The sequence below is a fragment of the Aspergillus neoniger genome (genome assembly GCF_003184625.1).
Source record: "Aspergillus neoniger CBS 115656 unplaced genomic scaffold BO87scaffold_4, whole genome shotgun sequence".
In the NCBI taxonomy this organism is placed as follows: Eukaryota; Fungi; Ascomycota; class Eurotiomycetes; order Eurotiales; family Aspergillaceae; genus Aspergillus; species Aspergillus neoniger.
The window spans coordinates 566,881-584,326 of record NW_020291132.1 but is presented as its reverse complement, the minus strand read 5'-3'; the positions used below and the strand labels follow the sequence as shown (position 1 = coordinate 584,326).

The 17,446-nt window shown below is 52.3% G+C and overlaps 7 protein-coding genes across 7 annotated transcripts; 4 read left to right on the top strand and 3 right to left on the bottom strand.

The window, feature by feature from the left end:
- The first annotated feature begins 1,833 nt into the window (after positions 1-1,833).
- BO87DRAFT_373117 (tubulin alpha chain) lies at positions 1,834-4,111 on the top strand. Its single transcript, XM_025622459.1, has 7 exons — positions 1,834-2,001; positions 2,140-2,198; positions 2,276-2,429; positions 2,489-2,576; positions 2,625-2,696; positions 2,758-3,261; positions 3,331-4,111. Exons 1-7 carry the CDS (start codon positions 1,990-1,992, stop codon positions 3,795-3,797), a joined length of 1,356 nt encoding a protein of 451 aa, XP_025483707.1. The 5' UTR covers positions 1,834-1,989; the 3' UTR covers positions 3,798-4,111.
- On the bottom strand, positions 4,067-5,453 carry BO87DRAFT_373115 (thiamine transporter TPC1). The gene is made up of 3 exons (XM_025622458.1): positions 5,257-5,453; positions 5,073-5,125; positions 4,067-5,003 (listed from the first exon to the last, which is right to left on the bottom strand). The coding sequence occupies exons 1-3, from the start codon at positions 5,287-5,289 to the stop codon at positions 4,124-4,126; spliced, it is 966 nt and encodes a 321-aa protein (XP_025483706.1). The 5' UTR covers positions 5,290-5,453; the 3' UTR covers positions 4,067-4,123.
- Positions 5,454-5,902: 449 nt separating this feature from the next.
- On the top strand, positions 5,903-7,768 carry BO87DRAFT_373114 (putative Gamma-butyrobetaine hydroxylase subfamily). Its single transcript, XM_025622457.1, has one exon. It carries the CDS (start codon positions 5,978-5,980, stop codon positions 7,607-7,609), a length of 1,632 nt encoding a protein of 543 aa, XP_025483705.1. The 5' UTR covers positions 5,903-5,977; the 3' UTR covers positions 7,610-7,768.
- BO87DRAFT_163976 (PICOT family protein) lies at positions 7,762-9,073 on the bottom strand. The gene is made up of 2 exons (XM_025618271.1): positions 8,218-9,073; positions 7,762-8,154 (listed from the first exon to the last, which is right to left on the bottom strand). Exons 1-2 carry the CDS (start codon positions 8,968-8,970, stop codon positions 8,086-8,088), a joined length of 822 nt encoding a protein of 273 aa, XP_025483704.1. The 5' UTR covers positions 8,971-9,073; the 3' UTR covers positions 7,762-8,085.
- Positions 9,074-9,628: 555 nt separating this feature from the next.
- Positions 9,629-12,447, top strand: BO87DRAFT_350891 (RNA exonuclease). Its single transcript, XM_025621102.1, has one exon. The coding sequence runs from the start codon at positions 9,784-9,786 to the stop codon at positions 11,965-11,967; it is 2,184 nt and encodes a 727-aa protein (XP_025483703.1). The 5' UTR covers positions 9,629-9,783; the 3' UTR covers positions 11,968-12,447.
- On the bottom strand, positions 12,448-14,557 carry BO87DRAFT_373111 (uncharacterized protein). The gene is made up of 2 exons (XM_025622456.1): positions 14,216-14,557; positions 12,448-14,167 (listed from the first exon to the last, which is right to left on the bottom strand). The coding sequence occupies exons 1-2, from the start codon at positions 14,494-14,496 to the stop codon at positions 12,685-12,687; spliced, it is 1,764 nt and encodes a 587-aa protein (XP_025483702.1). The 5' UTR covers positions 14,497-14,557; the 3' UTR covers positions 12,448-12,684.
- A 1,245-nt stretch (positions 14,558-15,802) lies between these two features.
- BO87DRAFT_373110 (threonine aldolase GLY1) lies at positions 15,803-17,382 on the top strand. Its single transcript, XM_025622455.1, has 3 exons — positions 15,803-16,102; positions 16,175-17,128; positions 17,186-17,382. The coding sequence occupies exons 1-3, from the start codon at positions 16,021-16,023 to the stop codon at positions 17,251-17,253; spliced, it is 1,104 nt and encodes a 367-aa protein (XP_025483701.1). The 5' UTR covers positions 15,803-16,020; the 3' UTR covers positions 17,254-17,382.
- Positions 17,383-17,446: the final 64 nt, after the last annotated feature.

The window sequence follows — 17,446 nt, the reverse complement described above, 5'->3', positions numbered from 1 at the left end:
TTTTTTTTTTCCCCTACCTCGCTTCGGAGATGCAAAATCCGCTGACTGACCGTGGGAGGGTTCCAGACAGATGTCAAGTCTGGAAAGAGAGACCAAAAATGTGTTATCTCTCCTCCAGCGATTATTCTCCGAAGTCTTGAACGCAATAATAAATGTGGAAAGGGCAAAAAGTGGCCACCGCCAAGAAACGCCACATCAGGCACTCCCGGGCTGTCCTCCCAGCTGTGCACAAAGTCATGCACAAAGTCATCATCTTCATTGATCCTTGGGTCAGCACTTACGTACGTGGGAGACCAATCTCGGAAATCTTTTGCCGCCGCCCCCCCCCCCCCCCCCTCTGCGCAGATTGCCTATGTCTTCCACCTGGACTCTATACAGAAATTTGTACGTCATGTCCGGTTACTGTCCTAGCAGAAATCTTCACTATTTCTTTCGCTGCCATCCTTCTTAACAGGGATATTATGGTTTGCTAGGCGCGAGTCAGTGCAGTCTATAGCTTCAACACTAGTATATGGCGCTAAGCCTGGAGGATTCCACCATAGACACCGTCTGAGTCTTGACGTCTCAAAAACCTGATTTCTACACGCTAGTGTTTTTGCAACCAACCAATCCATCATCTCAGTCATAGATGGATGAACGAGACCGCCTCTTATGATAGGTGACAAAGGAGGGACGCGGCTAACCTGCCGAAATATTATACCTACCCAGCATGATATTCGGAGTTACAAAACGCTATTCTGATAGGCCTGTGCAATTGGCAGTTGTATGTGCATAGTTATGCTCCTGCTTACCTCCATCCTCCATTATATGCAACATCCACTCACCCATCACAATTGTCAAAGAGTCGATCTCGATTGGGCTATCAGCCCTCTACATCATTGCGTTGACCACGCGAATTCCATTGGCAGGTCCGCTCCCGGCTGTTGACGTGTCTTGCCCCGCCATGTCCATTGAAGATCGCCGCGGTCATCTGCACGGTAGATGGGAAGGCCATGATAACCGTAAATGGAAGCTTATGAATTATGCTTACGATGTTCAAATCATCGAAGCGCAAGGACCATCTCAGTCCTTTTGTAAATCATAAAATGGGATCCATCGACAACGGTTTGCCGTTCCAACAACAACTTGGCCGCATTGACTTCCATCTACCTGCCAGTGTTCAAGTGTTCCATACCGCCAGCAATACAAGCCAAACTCTGTGATCGGGTCATTCGTGACTAGTCATTCTGCCTGCCTGCCTGTTCTCCGGCTCTTGTTAGCCCGTGCAACTAAAGAATCTGTAGGCGTAGATGGGTGCATAGTAGGCATGGGGTAGGGGCAGAGTGCGGGGAAGATCGACACTGAACATTTCCATACTATCTCTTTCCATCAGATGTCCGTAGCATCCTACTCGCCACTCTGAGTAGATCTACGGTGTACCTTATACAGATAAGTATTGCAAAGCCAGCAGGGGCATCGCAGCTACCCCTGGTCTGTGCAGGTCAAACCGCTGTCACACATCACGAATCCCAAGGATGGTTTCCCCGCATTCCACGGCAGGAGGCACGTGGAGTGTAGAGGATTCCGCGATGACGGAGAAGGCATGGAATAGGAAGGAAAGAACTCCGTGGTCGATAGAGTGTAGTTCTATGATCCTCTGAAGTATCGAGGCGCCAAAACTTTTGGTGTCCGTTATACTGGGAGGAAGCAGACCGAGTTAGTCAAATTCACGTGCTGATCGACTGATCGGTCGGGAGCAGAAGGGCAGCTGATTGGTCCAAGGCGCCTTGTCTTGTTTATTGGACCGGCAAGAACGACTGATGCTCTCTCCTTCCATCCTCCATCCTATTGATCCAGAAACTCCCTCATCCTCCGTCTCTTTCCCCTCTTCTTCTTCCATCATCCTCTGGGGTTGCAAGTCTACTGCTTATCATCCCAGTCCATCACCCTGACACCGCTGAGCGAATCCCTTGCGTCTGTTTACAACGATAACCGGACCCATTCTCCAACATGCGAGGCGAGGTATACCCCCCGTTCTATTTACCTTTGGACCCCCGCACCGTCACCCTCCTCCAATTCCACAACCTCACGCACAGACACTCGTTCAACTGCCCAATCGAAGCTTAAGACTGCTCTATTCTAACTATTGCTTTCCATCAGGTCTGCCACATCCACATCGGCCAGGCTGGTATCCAGCTTGGTAACAGTGCTTGGGAGCTGTATGTCTTCACCGCTTTTTATTGTACCCCGATCTAGATGTCATTGACCCCATGCTGACCTGTGACCATCACGGCAGGTACCTCCTTGAACACGGTCTCAAGGCCGATGGTCAGCTCAATCCTGAGGCTGAGGACGCAATTAATTCGGGTGGTTCGTTCGAAACCTTTTTCACAGAGACACACAGCGGCAAATATGTCCCTCGTTCTATCTTCGTGGATCTTGATCCCTCGGTACGACCTTTCCAGATGGATGGTTTCATATAATGTATATGCTAAACTGATGGATGCAGCCTGTCGATGAGATCCGCACCGGCCAGTACCGTCAGCTCTTCCACCCTGAAATGTTGATCAGCGGAAAGGAAGACGCCGCCAATAACTGTACGTCTCATTTAATCCGGCCTGAACATGTAAGCTAATGCTCGTCAGATGCTCGCGGACATTACACCATCGGAAAGGAGCTCGTTGAATCAGTTGCCGACCGCATTCGCCGCGTCTCCGGTAGGTTTACCCCAATTTCTCTAAAATTTGCCTCTGTCGGGACTAGGCTTACACACTATAGATAACTGCAACTCTCTGCAGGGATTCTTGGTCTTCCACTCCTTCGGCGGTGGTACCGGCTCCGGATTTGGTGCCCTGCTGCTTGAGCGTCTTTCCACCGATTATGGAAAGAAGTCGAAGCTCGAGTTTGCGGTGTACCCTTCCCCTCGTGTGTCGACCGCCGTCGTTGAGCCATACAACGCTGTTCTCTCCACCCACAGCACTATTGAGAATGCTGACTGCACCTTCTTGGTGGATAATGAGGCGGTTTACGACATCTGTCGTCGCAACTTGGACATCCCACGTCCTGGCTATGAGCATCTCAACCGCCTAATCGCCCAGGTTGTCAGCTCCATCACCTCAAGTCTCCGATTCGATGGCGCCCTCAATGTCGACTTGACTGAGTTCCAGACTAACTTGGTGCCATTCCCTCGTATCCACTATCCGCTGATTTCGTATGCACCCGTGGTCTCGAGCAGCCGCAGCTCCCACGAGAGCTTTAAGGTGCAGGATCTCACCTTCCAGTGTAAGTACCTCTCTTCGTGGTTTTTTCGTCGAGTCGTTGGCGTGGGTGGATTGCTAACAGTGGCTGCAGGTTTCGAGCCTAATAATCAGATGGTGGTGTGTGATCCTCGCAAGGGCAAGTATATGGCAGTGGCTCTGCTGTACCGCGGTGACGTGGTACCCCGTGACTGCACTCAGGCCATCGCCTCTCTCAAGGCCAAGGCCTCGTTCAATCTTGTGGAATGGTGCCCTACCGGCTTCAAGTTGGGTATCAACTACCAGAAGCCCGTTCGCGTTCCCGACACCGAGCTCGCTCCCGTCGACCGCTCCGTCAGCATGCTCTCCAACACAACCTCCATTTCTGAGGCGTGGGGTCGTCTTGACCACAAATTCGACCTCATGTACTCGAAGCGCGCCTTCGTTCACTGGTACGTGGGCGAGGGTATGGAAGAAGGCGAGTTCTCCGAAGCTCGTGAGGATCTGGCTGCGCTGGAGAAGGACTATGAAGAAGTTGCCAACGACAGTCTGGAGCCGGAGGGTGAGGAGGGTGAGTACTGATACCTTTCACACCCTGTTGGCTTGTACTGCTTTGGTCGCTTCGATTCTTGGTCTGTCTGTCTCACTTTGCCGGTCAAATTGTGCCTGCCCCGTCCTAAATGCTTGCGACAACCCCCTTCTGTTCCTGCGTCCCTAGCGTTGTTTGATTCCCCTGCTCTTACCTAATAATGAACTGATACATGCATTGCGGGAGAATATGAGCACACGAATTCATCGGTCTTTTAAAAGGACGCGAAAGTGTATTCCACGTGGAAAAGAGAAAAGTCTAGTATTCTATCAGATAATATACACAATCAGGTGTTGCGAGTGCGCGGGATCCTGTAAGCTCACTCATCCTTGCTCGTAGCCACCTCCATATCCTGGAGAAGTCGCAAAGAAGTCTCATAGGTCCACATCGTCACCGCACTGGCAGGGGCAGCCTTGAACAGGCTGACCGTCAACCCCCGATAAAGTCCGCGGATACCCTGTGTCCGCAGAATCAACCTCATCGTATTAAACACACCCTGATATTCAGGAATATTGCGATGAATATATGACTGCCTCGTCGGACCCTGCACCTGCAACCTCTTCCTGATCAAATCCAACGGAAACATCACCGTCTTCGACGACACACTGGCAATCACCCCCGCCGCCGCATCCCCCGACCCAAACGGCAAATCCTGATACTGCGCCAACGGCGGCCTCAACGCCTCATACGTCGCAAAGAACAGTCCCATATACGGCACAATCTGCCCCACAGCCGCACTACACCCGCGAAAGAACCCCGCGTAGCCTTCATTCCGCGCGATATCCCGCACCGACGACATCAGCGACGTGTACACCCGCTCCGTGCCCTGCGCGGCGAACCGCGTCCTCAGTAAATCCAGCGGGTATGTAGATGCCGTGGCGAGACCGCCCGCGGTGGCGCCCGCGACGAATGATTCGACGGAGGGGGGCAGTCGATAGGTGTCGAGTTGGGCGAGCGCTTGTGTGGTTGTGCGGTATGCGCTGAATTGGATCACCCCGTAGCAGACGTACATTAGTTCCGCTGGGATGTTGCCTTTCCAAAGGCCGGTTATACCCTCTTGACGGATGATTTCGCGCATGGTGGAGAGCGTCCCCTTGTAGATTGGGCCGGTTACATTGTGGTGCGAGGGAGGGTCGGAGAGCGAGTGGATTTGGAGCTGGAGGCGGATTTTGACCACGTCTAGGGGGGCGACGCAGAATCTGGAGTAATTGGGTGTGAGGATTAGGTGGCTTGTGTTTGTAGGGGGGAGGGATGGGGGATGGGCGTACCGTGATACGAGGCCGGCTATGCCGCCTGCTAGGACGACTTGTCGTCGTGTGCCCTGGGTGGTTGGAGGGGATTGGTTAGCTTGCGCATTGGGAGTGAGGGTTGATGGATGGTGCTAGGGATTGGAGTGTATGTATGATTGTTGAGGGGATGGATGGTGCATGGGGATCTGGGGTGGTTATGTACCTCATCCTTGAGGTGTTCTCCCCCGGCCGACATGCATGTGACGGTTGATGGTTAAGGCGAGAGAGATGTGGATATTTGAGGTGGAATTGATGGTCGCAAATGGTAGCACGTTATTGAGAGATTGTCATTGATGTGGTTTTCTGTGTGGTGGTGGTGTGTAGGTGGTTGTTTCGCTGGAGGCCTTGTCGAAAGGCGACGGGCAAAGAAAAAAAGGGTAAAAATGATGCTAACGGTCTAGAGGCATGACGTGTGTCCGTCGTTCCTTTTCTTTTCCTGCGGACGGAGTCTCGGAGACTTCAAACTGCCGGATTTACTTCCGGGGATAGTTTGTTGAATCTGTTTACACCCGGAAAATTGAGGGTTTATCTACTAAATTACTACTCTCCATTGATTTAGCAACGGGCGATTATGCTCCGTCTGGAACAAGCAACCCAAGAGATGGCAAGCAAATCCCCTGGTGGACGAAGATGCCTGGTGTCTCTGCCTGACTGCCTTACTGCCTAGCTCGTACTTTAAAGCGGCGGCGAGTCAGTGCCCAATCAGGTGCCAGCCGAAAAACCTCGGTACAAACAAAGTCGCATCAGACCATAAGTTATTATCTGGGGGATCTCCTGGCGTCCCACTTCTTCCCCAGCTCTCCTTCACCCCCCAACCCTGAAGTCCTTGGATGCGGGCACCTTCAGATTCTTCATAGCAGGTCTCCTCGCTGCTAGTATCCGCCATGTCTCGTCTGTTACGAACCGCCCTTCGCCTTCCCCGGGCTTCATTCCCTCCGGCCTCCGTTCTCAGCCGCCGTGTCTATTCATCCTCTGTTGTTCGTCGCTCAGCAGCCAATGCTACCCCTCCCGCCAACAATGTGGCATCCACATCAAGTGATGCTGCTCCAGCAGCTAGCAGTATTGCCTCGGCAGCCAGCAATGCGACCGCCGAACCCAGTGTATCACATGAAGTAGCAAGTGGAAGCAATGAGCCTGTATCATCGCCGTCAAACCAATCCTCAACTTTGGAAGCAGGTGAACAGCACGAGGGAAAGACCCAGGAGACAAGCGCCGGGACTGTAGAATACCAGGATAACAAATACACAATCACACGCAAAGACGGGGGTCTAATCATCCAAGAAGGCCGCAAAAAGCCTATCGAGATCCTAGACATCATCCTTCGCGACTCCTGCAAATGCTCTACCTGTGTGGACCCTCACTCCAAGCAACGCAACTTCCGCACGAGCGACATATCCTCCGACATTATCTCCGAGAACCCAACCATCGAGCACGGAAAGCTGCTCGTAACATGGAAGAACGACCTCCGCGGCGCTCCCGCCGAATCAACACACGAGTCCACATACGACCTCCACCAGCTCCGACACCCCATCCTCACCCCCGTGGAAATGGAATCTGCGGGCAAAAACCGCTGGCGAGCCTACTGGGACAACAGCCGCATGCAACACTGGCAGCACTGGATCACCTTCGACCAATTCATCAACAACGACATCTCCTTCGCCTGGTCCATGCGCACCCTGGCCGAACTCGGCCTCATCTTCATCAAAGACATCCCAGACTCACGCGAAATGGTCGAGAAGATCGCCACCCGCATGGGTCCCATCCGCGATACCTTCTACGGCCGCACCTGGGACGTGCGCAGCGTCCCCCAAGCCACCAACGTCGCCTACACAAACCAGTTCCTCGGCTTCCACATGGACCTGATGTACATGAACGACCCGCCCGGCTACCAACTCCTCCACTGCCTCAAGAACTCCTGCGAGGGCGGCGAATCCCTCTTCGTCGACACCTTCCGCGTCGCATACGACATGAAACAAGACGACCACACAAACTACTCCCGCCTCCTTCATCACCACATCCCCTACCACTACAACCACCCGGATCACTTCTACACGAACACTTGGCCCGTCTTCGAAACACAGACCTTCGACGACAGCGTCCGCGAAGGAACTAACTTCTCCAAATCACGTCTCGTCCACGTAAATTACTCCCCGCCTTTCCAGGCCCCCAGGAAGGTCCGGTCTCCTGTGCCCCGCAAGTTCCGCGAGAAGAATGAGGCTCTTGCTAAGTTCGCCTCTCTGCTTGAGGACGAACGGTATATGTTCGAGCTGAAGCTGAACCCCGGTGAATGTGTTGTCTTTGAGAATCGCCGTGTGGCGCATGCGCGTCGTGGATTCAAGACTAATACGGGTGAGAGGTGGCTCGCTGGTGCGTATGTCGATGAGGATGCGATGTTGTCGGAGTTTAAGACTTCGTCGAATAAGTATCCTAACCTGTGGAGGTTGAAGCGTAAGGGTCTGAATAGTAAACATGTTAAGTTGTTGAAGGGGGTAGGTAAGCCGGATGAATTGCCTTAGTTTTTATACTAGTGGTTGCGCTTGGGGGTATTAGAGTAAGAGAGAGTGTGTGTTGGGGGGAGCAGATATCCATTTGCTATTTATACGAAGAGGAAGATGTATCATATGTGCATACAGCTGTGACCTAAGGGTCTGATACATGAATACTATACATATTTATACAAAGCGGTGCTGACTGGGTCATTTGTATAATAATCATAAGTGGTCTTTTCCATTTGGTAGTTTTTATATGAACGACGACGAGAATTCCCCATGGCACTCGCTCATGGGTATAGATATCATCCAGTCAAGTACTATGTAATTCAGCCTGTCAATAATGGACACAGGGGGAAGAGGAGCAAGACGCCGCTAGATCTCGAGCTCTAACAATCGAGGGTTGAAAAAAGGTAAATGTGAATAGGAAATGTTGAAAAGAGGGGGGGGGGAGCTCCAATACGGACAAAGCCGTGGGTTTATTCGACTTATAGTTCTATAGCTTAAGCAGCGGGCTTGTTGACGGAGAAGCGGTCCAGGAAATCAGGATCGTTCTCGAGTTCCTCCTTGACCTGTTCAGAGATATCTTGTTAGTACCGCAAGTACACTATAAATAGTGAACGGAGGGGGCTTACAATGTCCAATCCACCAACCAACTCACCCTCCACCCACAACTGCGGGAAGGTAGGCCAGTCCGCAAACTCCTTCAGGCCCTGTCTCACATCCTCATCGGCCAAAATGTTGAAAAATCCGTACTTGACGCTCCGCTCACGCAGAATGCCCACAATCTGCCGACTGAATCCACACTGAGGCGCACTGGGAGATCCCTTCATGAACAACATCACCGGCGCAGCCTTCACTAGCTCCGCGAGACGCGCAAACAGCGCCTCCTTCGACTGTTCGGGGGTCAATGCGGGGGCGGCTGCGTTGCCGTTCGTGGCGGGCGCCTGTGTAGCGGTGGCGGGGACGTTCTCTCGAGGCACGGCTGTCAATGGTGGGGGGATGACGGTCTTGGAAGCACCGTCTGCAGAGGCGGCGGCACCGGCACCGGCGTGGCGCTCAACGGCATCGCGCACTTGGATTGCTTCACTGCCGCTGATGGTTTCGAGAATATTGTGGTCCCGGACGAGGACTACGAAGGGAACAGCGGTGACATTGTACTCTTCCGAGATATCAGGGAGCTCCTCGGCGTTAACGCTGAGGAAGGCGATGGAGGGAGGGTTGGTCGCGGGGTACTGAGAGGCGAGGGCGGAGAGGACGGCGCGCATTTGGGCGCAAGGAGCAGCCCAAGGGGCGTGGAAGTAGAGAACCTGCAGGCATGATGGGGGAATGGAGGAGATGATGTTAGGGAATTCGGCCTCAGAGGCGACTTCGACGAGGGAGGACATGATGATAGTTCGGTTGGGTTACTGAGGTGGGGTTTCGGCGGGGAAAACTTGGCGTCTGATGTGACGATGGGAGAGAGAAGATCTGAAAAAGGATGAGTGGAGTTGGATGGAAGGCAGATAAACTTGGGAGCGGAGGAGGGTAAGGGAGGAAAGAAGACGAGAGGCAGAGGGGAAAGAGTCACAAAGTGCCCCACGGTGTGGCCGAGATGGAGTGGAAGATGGAGAGGAGCAGAGGAGGATGGCTGGCCGATGGCGAATTTTTGGCCGCTTATCAGATCGAACCATCGGGGCCGTTTGTAATACACGGTCCATACCCGCTTTCTGCTTCTGCGATCTTCGGCGTAAGACGGAGCCTGGGTGGCTCCGAGGCTGCGTCAGCAACAAGATGCTGCTATGGGCGCTATGGAGCAGTCACTTTCGAGCTAATGCAGTTGACTCTATATGTGCTATACTCCACTATGTAGACTCAATATTGGGTGGTGATTGTTCATGCAGCTTCTGAACGCAGGAACAGGCTGCTCCGTTGATAGGCCGGCCAGCCCTGCATGCTATCCGTACCGTATTGTAACCAGATAGATTATCATCACGTGCCTCAAAAGTCGGCGGGATTCTGCGTCGCGCGACCTCTTGTCGATCTTCTGGACGCCAATTCCCCATCCTTGCCTAGACCTGCTTGTGACTGTCTGAGTTGTCATTGCGATATCGGAAGCACATTGGGTGATTCTGGTCGATTCCTCTGCAGCTAGCAGGCCTTCCGAGCCCCCGATTTTGTCTTGATTTGTTCTTTGCCGCCCCGGTCGTCGCTTTAACATCATGGGAGGAAACAAGCGCAAGCGCACAGAGGCTGGATGCTCAGATGACGAAGATCCGGTAAAGAAGAGCCCAGATGCCAATGGCTTTGGCGTTGCTCAAACACTATCGCTCCTAAACTCGGGCAAGACAAAGTCTCAGAACGGTATCGACTCGGAAGAACCTGGGAAGGCGCAGGATGATATGCCGAAGGAAAGAGCTTCGAAGAAGAAGCGCGTGGACGGGGAGAAGACAAAGTACCCTGTCCTTACCTATGTCGAAGGCAAACTGCAGTCATCCATCCGAATTGCTGATCTCCAGAGTTTGCTACTCTACTGCTTTGCTGATGGCGTCGCGCCGCAGTGGATCTCAGTCAAGCACTCCGGTCATGTTAGGAAGATTGTCGTGCTGATGGTGCCCGGTCTGGAACTGGGCATGTTCGACGGATCACTTCCTCTGGATGCGGACTCCGTTAGTGAGAAGGAGACAGAAGAACCTGCCGCTACGGACAAGGCAATGGATGAGGATACAAAAGCAGAGGACTTTGCTCGCTGGAAGCAGGGTCTGCCGCTGGAAGATCGCTCACATCGGTTCAATCCTCGCCCTCTTTCGCGCGATACCCTTCCGACACCCCTACAGCCGCTAGCGGATATGTTCCCTCACGCCTGGCCCGTAAAAGCCCCCGGTGATTCCAAGTACAACAAAATTCACTCTCCACTGCAAGCCATACTTCTATCTGCTCTACCGAAGGGCAAGGATAGTAACACGAAGGGAGTAAAACCTCCCAAGGTGGACAAGAGTATCGCCTTCCAGCGTACACCGATCACCACTTTTATTAGCTCTTTGGAAGATCTCCGGGAGAACGACTATGTGCTTCATCCGGCTCTGCTCGCCACAGAACAAGAAAAGTCGACTTTGTTGGAGAATCGCAAGCGGGCCGGACATTCCAAGGAAGATGGATGGGTAGATACTCACGTCGAGAGCTTGGAGGCTGGACAGGTACCAGACTCTGAAATCCAGCAAGGCAGCATGACCGCAGGCCGGGATGTGTTAGCGTTGGATTGCGAGATGTGTATCACCGAAGGTGGCCAATCCGAGCTCACGCGCATCAGCATGGTCCGGTGGGATGGTGAAGTTGTACTAGATGAGCTGGTGAAACCCCAGCGACCTATCATCGATTATTTGACTCGTTTCTCCGGTATCACGAAAGAGTTACTCGACCCTGTCACCACGACTCTTGCCGACATCCAGCAAAAGCTTCTCTCTCTCCTTACTCCTCGTACCATCATCGTCGGCCACTCCTTGAATTCCGATTTTAACGCCCTGAAACTCACTCATCCATTCATTGTCGATACCACCTTTATCTATCCCCATCCCCGCGGACCGCCGCTCAAGTGCAGTTTGAGATGGCTCACCCAGAAGTATCTCGGAAAAGAGATCCAGAAGGGCCAGACAGGCCACGACTCGATCGAAGATGCGCGCGCTGTGCTCGAACTCGTGAAGCAAAAGTGCGAAAAGGGTGAGCGCTGGGGCACCAGTGAGGCATCGAACGAGAGTATCTTCAAGCGCCTGGCACGCTCCATGCGTTCCGGGAAATCGTCCACCAACGAAGGCCGCACTGGAGCTGTTGTCGACTGGGGCAACCCGGAGCGCGGCTTCGGGTCGCAGGCGACTACATCGATAGGATGCACCAACGACACCGACGTTGTAAATGGCATTACTAAAGTAGTCAACGGCGACGATAGCAACCCCTCCATTCCCGGAGGCGGTGTTGACTTCACTTGGGCCAGATTGCGCGAACTCGAAGTTTATCGCGGCTGGTGCAATCGGATGCCCGACCCCAACAACGCGAACGAGTCGACGACGCTCGTTCCCCCTCCTGAAGAAACAACCCCGACATCCGCCGCCGTCTCCCCCACTAAAGAAGCCACTCGGAACCTCGCCGACACCGTCTCCCGCACCGTCTCCAACATCCACCAAATCTACCAATCCCTTCCTCCTTGCACGTTATTCCTCGTCTACTCCGGCACCGGAGACCCTCGCGAAGTTAGCCGCCTCCAAGCCATGCACAAGACCTTCCGCGAAGAATTCAACTCCCGCAAACCGTGGGATGAGTTGACCGTCAAATGGACCGATACTGAGGAGCAGGCGCTCAAGAAGGCCTGTGAACGAGCCAGAGAAGGCTGCGGGTTCATGTGTGTGAAGTAATTAACATCTTACCTCTTTTCTTCTTTTTCTTTCATCCATTTTTTCTTCCTCTTCCGTACGGGACTGTGTTTTTGACCAGGCAGCAGACCGGGTTCAAGATACAGGTCCTGGTGGTTTGGCTCGCTTGTCACGAATGCCTTTCGAGGCTTCTTACGAAGATTCCCCATGCTTTGAACTCTAGATTATGGGTATTCGAGCCGTCTTCTGATCGACAACTACTCGCCTACTGCTCAACTGCCTAGTATCTACGTTCTATCACGGAGAAATAGGCATGACATGCTGGAGCCATATCAAATCGGACATTTTTGGATTGATTGGATAAGAATTGGGCTGGATCACACCCTATGTGGGGATATCATTGTGCAGAAAAGCTAGACTGGCAATCTCGGCCTAGTGGGGAAATGAATCAAGAAAGGGGGTCGCCATGGAAGAGCTAGTAAATAGTAAGGTGGCGGGGTGATCCTATAGATGTTTGTGTAGAAGAAAAAAAAAAAAAAAAAAACAGAGAAAGGGGGCCACTTTTGTACAAATACATGAGAAGAAAGAAAAAGAAGGGATGTCACATCACCCAAAGATAGAGTATAGATAATACAATTGATAGAAGGAAGGAAGAAAAGGGAAAATAAAGTGAGCGGGTCAGCCTAGCTTGCTTGCTTTTGTGCATCAAAACAGAAGACTTTTTTGTTTTTTGTTTCAATAATCCCACATCACTCGCTCTCATCGCGAATCCTCCGTTTCCATTGCTTCTTCACGCTGCATAGCTAATCGTACCATGATGTCTCGCGCTGCGGACTGTGCTTTGCGCTTCTCTCGTGTATCGGGCTTGTGCACGCCGTTTGCGCCGCCATGCGAGTTTTCTTTGCCCGTGTGTAAGGGGGGCGTTGGCTGTTGCTGTTGTTGTCGCTGTTCAGTGTGGTCTGGTACATCGTCCCCATTCTGATACCCGTTCTGTGGAGTTTGCTCCGGCTCCGATGGACGTGTGTCGGCGTTGGCTGCTGCGGATTGGCGCCGCGACGGGGGCCGAGATCTGCTGCGCAGGCTTCGCGAGTGAGCGGGTCGGTTCTCCTTTGTGGTGCGGGTGTCGCTGGGACTGGAATCGTCGAATTGGGAATCTTTGTGCGCGTTGCCGTTTTGCTCGGTCAGTGGGGTGGTTTTGGGGCTTTGATTGTTGGCGCTGGTGGTGATGTCGGGTTTGGTGGTTTGGCTGAATGATTTGCGCGGGGGTCGGCCGGGTCTTCGTCCACTGGTTGTGGGTTTGTCTGTTGATTGGGATAGGCGCGGACGTTTTACTATGGCTTCTCGGTGAGAGGTGGCGGAGTTTTTGCTGTTGTCGTGGTGGTTGTTAAGGTCGTTATCATGGTTAGGGGTTTGTTGCTGTTGTTGTTGTCGTTGCGAGTGGTTAAGTTCGATGTGCAGTTTGGGGGAGCCTGATGGTGTGGGTTCGTGGGTTGTCTTGTCTGTTGTGGACATGGATGTGGAGTCCTTCAGGGGAATTTTGACTGGAGGTAGACTTGCGTCTTCTAAGGAGAAGTCTGCGATGCTGTCCGAAGAGTCTTCGTCGAATGAATCACCTATCGGTTGGGTGCGTCCGCTTGGGAATGAGTCTGGCCAGGGCCGCTTCCGACTTCCTTGTAGTAGGCCTGGGCTTCGGACTTCTGCGAGTACTGTTGTGTCTGCGTATAAGGGTGGTGGCGGTGGTGGTTGTACTTGTTTGAGGGTTTGCTCTTCCGCGTAACGGTTCTTCAGCTTCAGTGCTTCGTTTTCGAGCTTCAGTCTTTCGATTTCATCGGCTTTGGATCTGAGTTCCTTCAATACTGTTGCGATCATCATGTCCTTGCTAGCAGGGGTGCCTATATCGGATGTGAATCGACCTGGGCCGTTCAATTCGATGCGCAGAGCGGTGAATGCGTTCTTCAACTCGGACATGGTATCGTGAAGGTTGCTGACGGAACTTGTGATGTGATCGAGGCTCAGCCCTTGGTGCTGGATCTGTTGTTCCATCGACAAGTTGTAGGGGTCTAGCTCCGTCGATGTAGTGGGTACCAGGGCCCCGGCGTGGACTGGTGTTCGGTCTTGTCGGGAGGGGGGAGTCGGACATAGAACGCGTTCGAGCGATCCTTCCTTGAATACAGGCTCCACTGTGCGCATGGTAACAATTTCCCTGAACGACACCTTCGATAACTTCCAGAAGATATTGGGGCTGTTCTGTGTTAGCTGAGAAGCGTGAACAGAAATGATACCCACTTACCCATTGTCTAGAGAGCATAGCACGCCCAGCTTCTGTTGACAGAGCTTACAGGAGATTTCCTGGAGGATCCGGCCTCGTAGGGTGTTCAGCTCTGATGATTGCGGAATTTGCTTCTTCTCCGAGGAGATGGAAATGCGATGCAGCTCGACGCTCAGCCACCCAGCCACTATGGAGTAAGAATTCGAGAGTTTAGCCCACTCGTTCTCGAGCGCAGCCAGCGAACTCGAGCATCGCGAGCACTGGCAGAGGATTGCCGGGCGGGTAAGCCGAGAGAGATCCATGACGGTGGACATGAGGGGGAAGCACGTTGGAACTCAGGCCGTGAAAGAGCGTATGGCCGTGAGCCCGCGTGAAGTTGCGAGATGAACGAAAGTCAGGGCGCAAACCTGCCCGCAAAAGTCCAGAGGGATCTCGACTGCTGACTCAGCCGTCAATGGAGACACGTTGGCGGGTCGACCATTCCCGATTAGGCTATCGATAAGGGCCGCACGCGTTTCACTGTCGTCATACCCGGCCCTCCGTGTTTCTCCTTCAGTGGCTGGGCCCGGCTTCCGCTCCCCTCCGCGTATCTTTTACGTATGTTACTTACCGAGATGGCTTCTCCTGAGCAGCCAACTATAGCTTCAGCTACTTCAATGTCTAAACTCTTGACATTGCTACCAAATATACAATCTACTGATATGTACAGAGACTCCAAAAAAAATTGATAACTCGATTATGCAATAGGTTCACCTCAATACATGCCCTTATGCTATTAATCACTTAGTGTATGGAGGAGAGCCCTGGCCTTTTCTCCCGTTACAGCCAGATATGCAGGTGAGACTTTAAACAAGGCTTCCAATCAACTTCTGTACTAAAACGCCTGTTTATTTCTTAGTGCTAAACTAGTAACTACTACCTACATGCAGGCTGCCAGATATCTACCAGCACACCTGTCACATCCTGACTCTTACGATTCCTTGTTTCTATCCCTCTCCTGCTCGTTATTTCTGGCCCTGCCTTGGTCAGATCACAAGTTTGCTCGGACATCCCCCATCGGAGAAGTTAAATTTCCAGGAGAGTATGAACTATAAAATTTTTCACCTGCTGAAAACAAACTAGTAGTAGTCTTGACATGCGGGGTTTTTGGTTAGCCTTGTCATAGTTCATATGATTCTTCTACAATGGGCGCGTAGTATGTCATCGCAACCCGAATTAAGTGGATGCATCGAAGTCTCTCTAAGATCCTTCGCCTGTACAGAAGCTGTTGGAGTGGAACATGGCTTGGTGAAGCTTTGCTGAAGTCTTGCAAATGGTGAATGGAACTGTAAGGTCTGCTTGTGGAGATGTCAGAGATATCAAAACTGGAGGATAATGCAAATTGCTGAGCAACATGTTAGTTAACATCTAAGTTTATAGTCCCAGCCGCATCCGTCAAGCTGTAGTGGTGCTCAAGAAGTGATAAGTCTACTAGAAAAGCGCATCTACTCCAATAATTAATTGTGAAAAAGAAACTAGGCCGAATCCAGTATAAACCATGCACCGCCGGGGTCCATCTCATTGTCGAATAACATCATTTCGGAGAATCTCCTCCATTGTTCCTATCGGTGATTAGTCACTTTTTGCTTCCCCTCGGAATGTCCCCCGCATGCCCGTTAGATTAACAGCCAATTCGTTGCCGCTGCCTACTTGCTTTTGCTTCAGCCCTGTCATCATTCCAGTTTTGAGGCTCGATGGGATCCTTGGCCCGCTATTCTCTTCGATCCTTGTTTCCTCTAAGGCCATCCCTCCCAATTCCAAGATTCGCATACCGTTCCAGGATCGCCATGGCTAGCGTATCAACAGCTTCCAATGGGAGCAGACCCAGCACGTGGCAGGGTGCCGGTGCAGCTGAGTTTGACCTGAGAAGTGAGTATGACTCATAGCAGAAGAATGCTGCCATTGTGATGTGCACTTTTGCTGAAAATCATATGTCGTAAGGTGATACAATGACCAAGCCAACTCCGGCAATGCTGGAGGCTATCTGCCAGACCACACTTCTTGACGATGTCTTCGGTGAAGATCCAGTGACAAATGATCTTGAAGCTTATGTGGCAGAGCGCACTCGACATGAGAGCGCTCTCTTGGTCATGTCCGGTACAATGGGCAACCAGGTTGCCATCCGCACTCACCTAAAGGAGCCTCCGTATTCTGTCCTTTGCGATCACCGGTCCCATATCATCTGCTACGAGGCTGGTGGAGTAAGCTCCCTTACGGGCGCCACGGTCATGCCCATTATCCCGAAGAATGGTGTCCACCTTACTCTGGAGGATATCAAGAAACATGCGGTACTCAGTGATAACATCCACTACTGTCCTACGAAGCTCATCAGTCTTGAGAACACGTTGGATGGACTGGTTATGCCACTTTCTGAGGCTCGGCGCATCACTGAATGGGCTCATCAAAATAACATCAAGGTCCATCTGGATGGTGCGAGACTTTGGGAAGCAGTGGTGTCCGGTGCCGGTAGTTTGCCTGACTACACTACTTTGTTCGACAGCGTAAGCCTATGTTTCTCGAAGGGCCTAGGTGCTCCCATTGGAAGTATTATTGTTGGCTCGAGCGAGTTTATCAAGAAAGCTCGATGGTTTCGCAAGTCCATCGGTGGTGGTGTCCGTCAAGCTGGAGTCATCTCTGCGGCGGCCCGTGTCGCAGTTGAGGAGACATTTGGACCCGACCCCAACGGACAGCAAGGGAAGCTTCTAGGGTCTCACCAAAGAGCAAAGAAGGTTGCCGATATGTGGACTAGCCGTGGAGGCAAGCTATCCCACCCCGTAGAGACCAACATGGTGTGGTTGGACGTTGAGGGGTCGGGATTGGGGCCTGATGATCTGGCCGAGATTGGACGTGAAAAGGGTTTGAAGCTTGGGGGTAGTCGCATCGTCGTCCACTACCGTAAGTATTCCTTTGCCATGCGAACTACTCTCCCACATTGATCTAACATGACTGCAGAGGTATCCGAGGAGTCCCTCTCTCGACTCGAGCAGGTGTTTGAGGCAGCTTTGAGCAAGAAAGTTTAAGCGTAGTACTGACTGAAGTGAATTACAAGGAAGTCGTTGGATAATCGCACTAGTGGGTATAGGATAGAACGATCTGAATCGCTAGGAAGTAAATCGATCTGAAGTCGAGTGTCACGCGTTGGATCCACGGAATCGGTAGATGCGGTGTGTCCCGCCCGCCTATGCAAGGCGCACTCTTATTGGCTCAGGTGCG